Consider the following 12306-nt stretch of genomic DNA (forward strand, 5'->3'; position numbering starts at 1 on the left):
ATAGTTCAGGATTAATTATTAACACATGTCTCAGGTCCCTCTATGAGTGCATTAGCATTAGCTATCACACCCTAGGAATTGAGGTCACTGAAGTTACACCTCACTAGAGGTCACTAAAGTTACTTTTCCTTTTTCTCTAACTACTATCTGCACCAGCCCTTCACCAGTAGTGGGTTACTTCATTCCCCATTCTTAAATCAGTGCTTAAACAAAACCTGACAATTAAAAACATATCGGAGATAAAAGAACAAAGAGGCTGAATTTAAAAAAAAAAACAATTCTAATGCCAATTTCTTAAGAAAATTTTATTTAAACTGAATTTAGATTAAGTTGCATCTCTCTCTGTCAGCGACACATGAGTTCACAAGAAGATTGTCACATGCATATTCACTTTTGTTAGTTTTACCCCTGAGAAGGATGTTTTCTATTGGTTTTCTACAAAAGCAAAATCATTGTAGAAAAGCCCTGCTCTACTCTGCCCTGAGTCACCAACACCTTTTCTTGTCACAGTTGGAAATTGCTCATTTTGTAGGATTTTACAGCAGAAATCTTTACTCTTTAAAAACACAAGCCAGTAAGTAACTAATAGCCAACTTTTACTACAGCCAACTCTTACCAATGAAATAGTACCACAATCTACAAAAAGCTACAGCATACAACACTGCATTCCTGATCACTTAAGTTGGCATTTCACTAACCAACAAAGTATTACAATGCAAACCATTAAATTTGCTTGACACTAATTACTTGGCCATCTGAATAAACAAACCCTCAGCACCTCAATGAAAGCCCTGAGGAAGTGCCACCAGAAATGTGAGTCCCATTACACTCTGCAGGTTTCGCATTCCTGGCACAGGATTTGTTCCTGGTGAGCACTGACAGGGTTCAAACTGCTGCAGGGGATGTGGCTGCTGTAAAACCCCTTCAGAAAAACTCCACAGCTGGGATTGCCAACACTGACAGCAAACAAGGGTTCTGAGACTGGAAACCATGAGATGAAGGACATCCCAGTCCCTGGAATTTAAGGTGTCCAGTGTGGTTACTGCTGCTGTTTTCATTCACCACTCCACTGAAATCCTATGAGATGTAGGATTTATTTTTTGCCTGTTTCAGGCAGCTACTCATGAAATATCAGTTTAAGTTACCAGCAAACAACCTACATGATGTGTGAAACTGCCAAATAGGATAAAAAAAATCCATCCTAAAAATATATTGCAGCCAACAGCAATACATCATAACACTGGATAGTACACTGAAAGGTCTGTTCTGGAAAAAAAATCTAAACAGAAGAAGAAAAAAGAAACAAAAAAGAGGCCTTTATCTCCCTAATATCTTGTTCAAACTACACATGTCACACTTTGAATGATATTTGCTTTAAACCTGTGATGATCTCATCAAAACAAACCAATATCTGGTTACCTAATCATTCATCTAGTGGCCTTTAGATGATAACACTCTGTAAATATTTGGGGTCAGAGAAAGCTAAGCTTTTTCATCCACAGTTTCAGATAATGCAGTTCCTACTCCTGCTTAGAGAGCAAGATATCCATTGTCAACTCCCCACTTTTTATGTTCTTTTCTCCTAAGAATATTCAGAATAAATGAGAGCATTATCTAAGAATGAATTACAGAATGAAGCACATCAGTATTTCCAAATTCTAGCAACTTCAAAACAAAGGCTTAACTCCAGTTCTTGAACTAGAACATCCACTACACCATGACGTATTCCTGTGGTCCCTGGCACCTGCACTAAAGCTTAGGATAAAGCATCACTGGCCAAATCTTGTTTAAATTAAAAAGGCTGGTCCATAATCACTTCAAACAAAGAAAACTGAATCACAGCCTTAGATCACATTTGCTATCCTCTTTGTACTAAACAAAAAATTACTTTTATTTCTGGCTAAGAAACCCTGCCTTGCCTCATACTAATGTTTTCCCATTTCTCTGCTATAAGCTGGAATTCACTAAAAGTAAACACAATGGGGAAACAAAGTATAAACAGTGTTAAAGCTATCACAGAAAATCTTTTCCTCAGTCCTATATGTAATTATTACAATAATTGCAGTATCAGTAAAAGCCTCTAAACTGCAGTTGATTGTGTTTTTTAAATACAACAAAATCATTGTTTATAATTAAACTAATTAAGACAAAAGTACCAATTAAGAAAAACCTGCCAGTTCTGGGAACCAGGGGCAGCTTAAGCTATCCAAGCATGTCCTGGTGCTCTGAAGGCCAGACCAATGGTTCTCTGCAGACTGGGGGTACAGGAGCTGATGGATTCTCCCTGTGCTGTCACTCCCTGGCTGTGTCCCTGAGGCTGCTCTCATCCTCCTGGAAGGAAAATGCACTCCTTTGCAAGAAATGAGCCTTGCCACCAAGAAACACTGGTGCTGTCAGTGCTTTAATTCTTCTTCATCTGCCCTTTCTCACCACACAGCAGCATGAATTTCCTCTCTAGCCATCAGCTGTAAGAAAAAGCATCACAAGTTAACTTGCAGCTGTAAAAAGAAAAAAGAAAGACTTATGTTCAAAAGAAAGTCTCTGTTCATAGACTTACACTTTGAAAAATGCATATATTTTCATAAGAAATTGTGTCCCTTTAATTTTAATTCAAGGTTTTGAACAGCTAGAATATAAAAAAAAAAAATACACACTTTAACTGATTCTTCCAAATATTACAAAGCATATAGGAACCATGTATGCAAATTAAAAGGGGGAAAAAGGGAGTAAGTAAGTAATTACCTAGATATATTTTGCTACATATTCCCAAATGATGCAGAATTCAGTCAAGCTATGTTTATTATGTAATTTCTGAAAACAACCCATTGTTTCAGAAAACAGCAACATCTTTTGCAGAGGACAGAAAGGATCCAGGTCTCTAAAGAAGCCAGAACTGGAAATAATGAACACAGAATTTAGTATTTACTGAGCTGCAGATGCACTTAGCACTCACTTTATTTATGCAAACATCAGACCAAAATCACCAGGTGAAATCTATCCTTCTTTCCACCTATTGCTTCCCTTTTACATTTACTTTTCTTTGCCTAAAAAAAAATCACCAAAGCAATAACCCAGCAAAACAGATGTTTCCTAAAAACACACTTTTCTTTATTCCAAACAAATGTCAGTCCTTAACTGGCTGAAGTGGAATAATTCAGTGAAAAACTGGACAAGAATTACAATAACTAACTAGCTGAAATTTACCATTGAGAAATTATTTTTGCAAAACTGTTTCTAGAATAAAATAGAATTACAAAATTTATTTTAAGATTGGTATTAAAGCACCAATTTTGGTTTTAAGATTGGTATTAAAGCTTCCAATTCTGGAAGAAGGCCTAGATATACTAAAATCAAGTTCAAAATCCAAAACAGTTTACAAGAACAAGTGGCTGTACCTATAATTTTAGGATTAGGCTGCAGTCATGTTTCTGCTACTTCCTTAAGGTTTCAATAAAATTATGCACATACCATTTTAATTTCTACAGACTGGTCAGTCATAACCTGCAGTGTTTAATACTGAAGATCTTTTAAAAAAGGAAAGCATTATAATAATCACATAATTATTATTATTAGTAGTAGTAGTAGTATTCATGCTGGAAAGGACCTTTTAAGCTTACTTCACTCTACCAGTATTACCTACAACCTCTGCTTTAGATCGCTTTTTCCTTACTTTTTTCTTTTTTTGGTTACAAGTTTCTCCTTTGCAATACAGACTAATTTTAGCCCAGGCTCCTGTCTACACCTAATTTTAATTGCCTGTTGACTCCAGCTGGGTGTCTTCAGCACATCAAGAGACACCTGTGTTTACTCATTTGCATTAAGTTACCTTGATTGTCAAATTACAAACTGGGGGTGCAGGAGCAAATTATGTAAAACAAGGTTTTGATATAAATTCTAACTGCTCCTTCACTAAACGTGAAACAAAGAATTGCTACATGAACACAAGGGTTTTGGCTGAAAAGTAACATCTGAGGTTACAATGTCAGATGTAACCAAAAGTATGTATTCTATTGCCAGCTGTTAAAACCAGGTGGGGCAGAGTTGTTCATCTCCTCCAAGCCCCATCCTCCCTCCAGGGGGACATTTAGGGCCATTGGGTCTCAGTGCATGATTGATACAGTTACATCATCCCAGTGGGAGATGCTCCACCTGGGGGAGGAGCCAAGCATTCCTACCTGGATATAATCTGAAATTTGGAACACCAGAGCAGCCTTTTCTCACTGGATTCCCAGAGGAATCCCATCTACACCACCACTGGACCCTCAGAGGAAAACCACACACTTCTACAGCCTCGCTGCTCCAACAGAACCACACCTGTCACTGCAGGAGCACTGCAGCCACCTTAACTGCACTGCTACCAACACCCTGACCCACAAGGTGTCAGGCTGTATCCTGACTCTGTCACTGGTTTTGTACTACTGCATTTATTTCAATTTTCCTATTAAGTTGTAGTTCTGACTTGGGATCTGTCACTGGTTTTCTTTCAAACTAGTACAAGTATAGTTTAAAGAATACAGAACAGATAAAGAAAATTGGTTAGAAATCATCTGGTTTGACATTGCAAAGATTGAAATTTTCGTTTCACCTCACTAAAGCAATGCTCATAGACAGGGACACAACGCTTAATTCTCAACAAGCACAAGACCTGGCTGCTGCTCAAGGTCTCCTTCACAAAGCTTTTAAAGAAATCAATAGTGCTGTACTTGGCTCTCGAGGAAATCTTCCCTCTCACACTGCTCAATCACAAACTTTAAACATTTCCTTCACATAGCCAATTTCAATATCACAATTATGTCCTCTAAAATACTAGAAAGGATTAATGTCTTGAAAATATAACACCTGGTTCCTTGAACATATGCTGATTTTTGTTTCCTGCAATGGAAAGGCAAAGGTTTTGAACAGCCTGGGGATTTAATATTTCCCTTTTATGTCAGGTCTGCAGCAGCACTGGTCCAATTTGAATCTGATACCAGTCCTAAAAGGAGAGTGGTTTGTGGCTTTTGTTTTCTAACAGAGGTATTCAAATAATTTTCACAAAGACCATTTTTTATGTAAAGATAGAGTTCACTACGAATTCCTTCACAGACTTCTCCCCTTGCTGCACAAACAGTCCCCATCCCCACCCCACAGCTGGCAGAGAAACCACACCAGTTTCCATTCACCTTTGTTACAAAATATATATCATTTTTTAAGACTAAAAGGATTTCTCTCTCAATGCTGCTGCATGCATGACACTAGTGAAGAAACACCCTTCTTCCTCCAAAAGCTAAGCAAGAAGCCAAAACCCAGAACAGGAAATGAGTGCCACAGCTTCTAGTAATTCAAGCAGATGACAGGGTGGCAACAAATTCTAGGAAGCTGATTAGCCATGAGACCTGTTGAGGCAGTTAAAAACATTCATTTGATCAACACTTCATCCCTGCAATGACACATCCAAACTAGTTCTTTCCACTTATGAAAAGATTTGAACACAGGTTGGCATGATAGGCAAAAAGCAGACACCTGGTCAGAACAGACTCATTTCTAAAACTCAGCAGCCATTGTATTACACACCCAAATGCACACACACCTAGCTTCCATTTTACTTTGATCTCAGTTCAGTCTTAGGTCTTTTAAGAGCAGGAATTTTGCTTTTATTCAGGGAGAATCTGAAGCATAATTTTGAGTTTCAAATATTTTTGGCTCAGAGCCCAGAGTATTTGTTGCTGAGGTGAAACAGTCTCAGCTGAAGAAAATGAAAACAGAAACAGAGTGAAAGAAGAGACCTTTATCAACAGCTACTGTTGGCTTCCCTTTGAAGTGATCTTGATTGTTGTAGCACATTTCATCTCTTCACCTTCTACTTTGTTCATGCTATTATTTAGACACAGCAGCATTATGTACACACTACTGCAAGAAGAGAAGTGAAGGGCAAATATATTTTCATATATTTCATCTTACAAATCTGTTGCCCTCAGCAAATTCAGGCCAGGAAAACAATGTTTTCCAACTATGCATTACTTGTCTGCTGGTGAAGGTCATTGACAATCTTTGGCTCTAACTCTCTTTGTCTGCTGAAAGCCATTGGTTTTGCCATTATTTTCTTTCTCTACATTAAGCCTAATTTCTAATTTCTAATGCATCTTTTTGAGGATGAAAGGGCATGACTTCCACATTTTGCCAATATGCTCACCCTCTCAATTTCACAAATGCTGGAACACCATTTCTAGTGAGTAATTAGCTAGGATTACTTTTAAAACTTCACAATTAGTCAAAAAGAGATTCAGAAATGGCAATGCCTGACTACAGAGCTTAACTGTCAATAGACTCCATCTCCCTTTCAGGAGGCACCATTGAAAGGGGTGAACAGAACTGGCTGTCCCAGGTCTGTGAAACATTCAGCTGAATACTTATTGTTAACATCATAACATACAGACAACTAAACTCCCACTAAATCCTACTGAGGCTATATTTAGCCTCACCTCTTTTCCAGAGAATTAATAGGAAAACTTTCCAGTTATCATTGTGCACTGCCTAGAAAGGAAATGTGGCCATATTAATTTATTTTAATTATTTCTACATAGTCCTTGCATACCTTCACCTCAGTACTGACTGGCTGATTTCACAACAATCCTTTATCACTTCACGGGAAGGAAGTGTCCTATGCTGTAAATTACTGAGCAAACACTGCATCACAGCCTAGGAATTTATATAACCTACTACTTCGTTCTGGAACTGTAAATTGATTGCTGTAAAAGTCTTGAATATTGCTGTATCAGCTTGTCCCCCTGCCCTTGAAATAAAACTCATCTCTCAAACCACTGGAACAATCAGAAAAGATATTTCCCTGCCTTTTAGGAAATGCTCTCCAGATGTGAATACAACAACAGGCTAGATCTGATTCAGCCCAGATCACCTCACATACTGCAATAGGAGACCCAGAATGTCATTGATCTGATTTTCATCTGTTATTGATCTTAGACAGACATTGCTGTCATGGCAACTTTCATAAAAGCCTTTTTGACATTCTTCGCTTAATTCTTGACCTTGAATTTTTTAAGCCATTCAGTGCTGAGGGTATAAAATTAGTGAAATAATAATATTTTTGATATCTCCAACACTCCATAACAAGCTCAGCAAAACTGATAGTTAAGTACATGCACAGAAATATTAACAAACACAGCTTATAAGCTTTAGATAGCCCAGTTCAGTAACAGTTTGTCTATGTATCCATTATTTTGAAATCTACACAAACTGCAAAGTATTACACATCAACAACCATGCCCCAAGTGATAAAAGGAAATGGATTACCCACACATGTTAGGCCACATCAGTTTGTTCACCCCAAATATGAGAAACAGGTAACACCTGTTTCTTTACTATTCAGCCTCTAAAATTAGAAAGGTAAACCAACAGTATCTGCACAATGAGTAATTTGTTTCTCCAACACCTTCACAAAATAGAATCACACCCCTAGAAGGCACTTGCTTGAAAAAGCTGCATGTAAATTACATAGCTGGTGTTGCATTTAATCTTGTTTTCATTAGATTTGGTGCAAATTTTAGCACTGCTGCCAGTCCGAACAGCACCTTCTATTCTTGAACAAGGATCAGGTGAAGGCAAGTGATGAGAAAGCCTTAATCATCTACACTTTCAACCAGAGATCTGGACATTAGTTATAGCTACAATTTCACCTTTTCATCTGACTTGGGTTTTTTGATACCTTTTGATTCAATTGACCCAAAACTTATGTTTTAAAATATTTATATCATTCTTGGCATTTGTATTTTTGCTAGGCACTTTTGTTCCACAAACCAACTATGGGGGCAAAAATACTGTTTTGCAAGTACATCACAAAAGCAAACTTCCAGGTGACCCTGCACGAGCCTTACCTGCATCATGGTGACCACGTGGCAGGGATTCAGGAGGTAAATGACAGTCCTGGTGGCGAACTTGAACCCCACCTCCAGCCCAAAGATGAGGCAGAGCAGCACCAGCAGCACGTTCTTGCCCAGGCTCTCCCGCTTAGTCTGGGGCTGCTGCAGCAGATTCTCCAGCTCCTGGACGTGCTGCTGCCTCAGCTTCCACAGGGACACGAGGATCTCCACGGTGCCCACACTGAGGAACACCAAACTCTCCAGCAGGCGCTGCTGGCCGGAGAGAAAGGCGGCGCATTCCGGCCCTCCATTGCCGGCAAAGCTGGGGTCCACCCCGCCGTACATCCAGTCCAGGAGGTTGTGGAGGCTGTAGCGAGACATGGCGGGGACCTCTTCTCCAGGAGCAGGTAGGAGCAAGACGGAATCAAAGCCAAAACACTGCCGGGCTGACGAAACGCTGCCGCTGCAGCCCCTCCTTACGAGGCTCCGTGAGAAGCGGGCAGCTCCGCTCGGGGCACGGGCACCTCTTCCCTTGCCTTCCGCTGCCCGGAGAGTCCCGCACGCAGCAGCCTGAGGGGAGCAGAGGCCGCAGCTGCACGGAGCCCGCCAGCTCCAGACCCCCTCCCCGGGACCCTCCTCTCCCCGCCGGCTCTGCCGCCCGCCGCTCGCCTTTCGCTCCCCGATCTGAGCTGCCCTTACCCGCGGCCAGCGCCGTCTGCGGCCCCCTCAGCCCGCCCCGCCGTCCCTGCGCATCCGCGGGCGCGGTACCTCCGCGGGCGGGCGGGTGTCAGGGAGCGGCAGGCCCGGCGCCCCCGGCCATGGCGCCGGCGAGGGACGGGAAGGAGGAAGCACCGCTGCGCTCGGCGGCACGGCCGAGACTCCGGGCCCGAGCGGGCGGGCCGCTCCCCGCGGCTGGCCCGGCCCTTGCCCGGCGCCGCAGCATCACCCCACCGACGTGCCTGACTCACGCCGAAAAATGGACGAGTCCCCCGAATTGGCTGCGTCCGGCCGCCTGCTCCTCCCTCCCGCACGGCTGCGCCCGCCTCCCTCCGCCGCCGCTCCCTCGGCGGGTGCGCGCTCCCCGCGCCCGGTCCCTCCCGCCTGTGGCCGCTGATTTCGCCCAGCCGCCCCCCTTCCTCCTTCTCCTCCTCCTCCTCGCCCCCTCAGTGCCACAGGCCGGGAGGGCGGCAAGGAACAGGCACAGCTCTGCACGCCCGTCAGCGCCGTCCTGTTCACCGAGCCGATCGCAGCGACCTTACCTCGATAAACGAGTTTTTCAAGTGCCATTGCAGCAGATACAGGTAGGTCGGCCGAAGGACAAACCCGAGCGGGGCTCCAGCTCAGCTCCGGTGTGACATGGGCAGGTGCCCACAGCCAGGTGTGCCCAGTGTCACACACAGGTGTCCCCAGCCAGTTGTGCCCAATGTCACACACAGGTCTCCCCAGCCAGGTGTGCCCAGTGTCACACACAGCCAGGTGTGCCCAGTGTCACACACAGGTGCTCCCAGCCAGGTGTGCCCCCTGTCACACACAGGTGCTCCCAGCCAGGTGTGCCCAGTGTCACACACAGCCAGGTGTGCCCAGTGTCACACACAGGTGTCCCCAGCCAGGTGTGCCCAGTGTCACACACAGCCAGGTGTGCCCAGTGTCACACACAGGGGTCCCCAGCCAGGTGTGCCCAGTGTCTCACATAGAGCACAGACCCCACCTGTCTCAGTGCTCAGACTGTTTACTGCCATGTGTGCCCTGTGCAGCAGAGCATGGATTTGGTGCCTGGTTTGTAGCATTGTGAAGAGGTTGTATTGCAAATATGTAACTCTGTCTGAAAGGCAAAGGTCTGTGGGGATCCGGAGAGAGTAGCAGGTTGAGGGGATATTTTCAAGGCAGTCAGAGCCAGGTCATCCCCTGAGAGCTGCCTCCTAAAAATTTTATTTCACATTACCTGCATGCAGCACGTTGCTCTCCCCATCCTGATTATTTCAGGGCTTTCCTTCTGCACAGGACAGCATTAGGACAGCACCATCACTGGCCAAACTGCTGAGCCTGATTAATTGAAAATAAAAGCTTAGTTCCACAAATAAGTTTGAAAAGACCAGTTAGATATCAATATTGGCTGAGTCAAAGGGATTTCTATATAGACACAGCAGCAGCAGCACCTGGTCTGTAAAGCTGGAGGCTGTATGTCACTGCCACTGCTGTGGAAGAAATTACTCCCTTTTGGGGAGAGAAGGGATCCCACCAGGCTTTTCCAAAATCTTCAAGGACTCCTTTCCACAATTTGAGCTTAATAAGAATTCTACAAAGTGCTGGTTTTTCAGTCACTGGTGATTGATTAAAACCCCTATTGTTGATCTAAACCTGCAGCACAATGTTCCTGTAAATTCCTGCCCCATTAACCAGACACACACATACCTGCAACACACGCATACTGCGCTACCCTGCTTCACAGCCTGAATTCTCAAAACAAGCAGTTCAGCACTAACACCAATATTTGCCAGTTTTCTTCTTCCTCTATTTCTAAGCTGTAGGGTTACTGTTCAAAAAGATACTCTATTTCTAAAACACACGATTACTGCTCACAAAGCACAGAGTGTTTTCTCTTAGGGGTCTGCCAATGAACAACCTGGGACAGATCTCTCCTTTCCACTCCCTCAGTCACATACAACAGGACAGCTACTGCAGCTGGAAGCAATCCCAGGCAGTTTTACACCTTGTCTCTGCATTTCAGTCTCTCACCTTTGGCAGTGTCTGGGGTATGCGTCTCTGACTTCTTTCCTGAGCTTATCTTTGGTGAAGTGAAAAACCCTGGTATTTCAGATGAAGTGATTTCTTTAGAATATGGCCTAGCCTCAAGTATATGAAGGCTTGGTTGGGTGATTTGGGTTTGCTGTGTTTTTTTCAGAGATTGCCAGTGAAGAATAACTGGCTGAAAACGTGAAAGTGGGCAGCATTTTGCTCACAAAAACCAGAGTGTTTGCAAAATGACAGCTTGTTGTCCATTAAAGAGGAAGGAAAGAGCACAGCTAAATAAAGACAAAAGTCATGAAAGCTAAAGATTTAAGCAATCAATAGTTAAGAGCTCACAGGAAGGAAGTTTAAAGAGAGGAGTTAAGAAAAGCAATAATGCTTTAGAAAATAATTCAAAGGGCCATTTATCCCAATTGTGAGTAGAACAGAAATAGCAGTAAGCTGAGCTTGGCCACATCATGAGGTCTCTATTGACCTTAAGCACATGAAGAAAATACAAAGGAAGATGGGTCAAATCACTAAGAATAAGAAAGAAGCACTAAAAAAGGTACTGCTGCAAAACCATTTAACTGTCAAAAGCTACCAGATAAAAACTGCTCTTTACATATATTTGTACTAAGAAAGACATAGAGAAATTATTAACCCCCTACTCAACAGAGAAAAAATCTATCAACAAATTATGAAGACAACTAAAGGGATTGGTGTCTGTTGTATTGGACTTACAAAAAAGACCAAGCACAAGCTGATAGTTGGGACTGGTGATGCTGAGAACAAAATTATCTCAGCCCAGAGTAGGTAAAGAACAGATAAGGAGCACACAAATGAACCAAATGTTTTCAGTTTGAGACAAATGAACCAAATGTTTTCAGTTTGAGTCTAGAGAATGTGATTGAAAGACAGTTGAAGAATTAAGAAGGTGAATGAGATGGTGGAAAAACAGAAGAGGCAACTGTACATTGCTGTTATCAGAGGGGATGGAGCCAGAGAAATACAGCTCAATTTGAGTGAGACTAACTAAAATTCATTAAAAAATCCTTGGACAAATAAACCTCACAAACTATTATTAGCACCTAGATGATAACCAGAGAAACATTGCAGTCAACATGGATCTGTCAAAAATAAATCACACCAGATAACTTGATTTTTATCCTCCAATAGGGAACAGGCCTTATGGATAGGACAGAGCCTGTTGTCAGCTTGATTTTGCTTATGACACTTACATGACATTTTCTTTAAAAAGTTAAAGAAATACAGTCTGGGTAAATGTTTTATGAGGTCTGTACAAAACTTCCTACATAGCAAGAAATAGTTCACTCACAAAAGGAAAGGATATATTGCTGGTTTTTTAGAGCCTGTCTTCAGTCTGAGTCTCTGTGTTATTGATATTAAAATTTAAATAACGGAACAGAGAAAATTCTTATTAATTTTGCAGGTGATGCGAAGGGGGGAGGACACAGAATTACATTTCAAAATATTTTTTGACCATTCAGGGAACATTTAAAGTAAATAATAACTTTAAAATAAATAATAAAGATGTTCAATAAGATCAAGTAGAATCATAGTTCAGCACATTATACTGGTATAAATAATTTCTGCCTTTCCTCCTCCCCTTGCTACTCATTTTCTGCCTCACTGTCTTATGCCAGCATTAATTTTTCTGGGGCTCTGGTTGACTGAGGAAGCTGATTAACTTTACAATTAT

At 42.2% G+C, this 12306-nt stretch overlaps 1 protein-coding gene across 2 annotated transcripts in view; it reads right to left on the minus strand.

Annotated features, from left to right (window-relative positions):
* The window catches only part of TMEM164 (transmembrane protein 164), a 31292-nt gene extending 22594 nt beyond the window's left edge, over window positions 1-8698 (minus strand). Inside the window, exons 1-2 of one of the 2 annotated variants that reach the window (XM_054289614.1) lie at window positions 8625-8698; window positions 7872-8426 (exon numbers count right to left, since the gene is read on the minus strand). In XM_054289614.1, coding sequence (XP_054145589.1) covers window positions 7872-8237 — 366 coding nt within the window. In that variant the 5' untranslated portion in view covers window positions 8238-8426; window positions 8625-8698. The other variant, XM_054289613.1, reaches the window with a different exon arrangement.
* Window positions 8699-12306: the final 3608 nt, after the last annotated feature.

Source organism: Melozone crissalis, unplaced genomic scaffold, assembly GCF_028551555.1.
Source record: "Melozone crissalis strain CALT ecotype California unplaced genomic scaffold, PUWL_Pcris_2 ptg000068l_1, whole genome shotgun sequence".
Taxonomy (NCBI): Eukaryota; Metazoa; Chordata; class Aves; order Passeriformes; family Passerellidae; genus Melozone; species Melozone crissalis.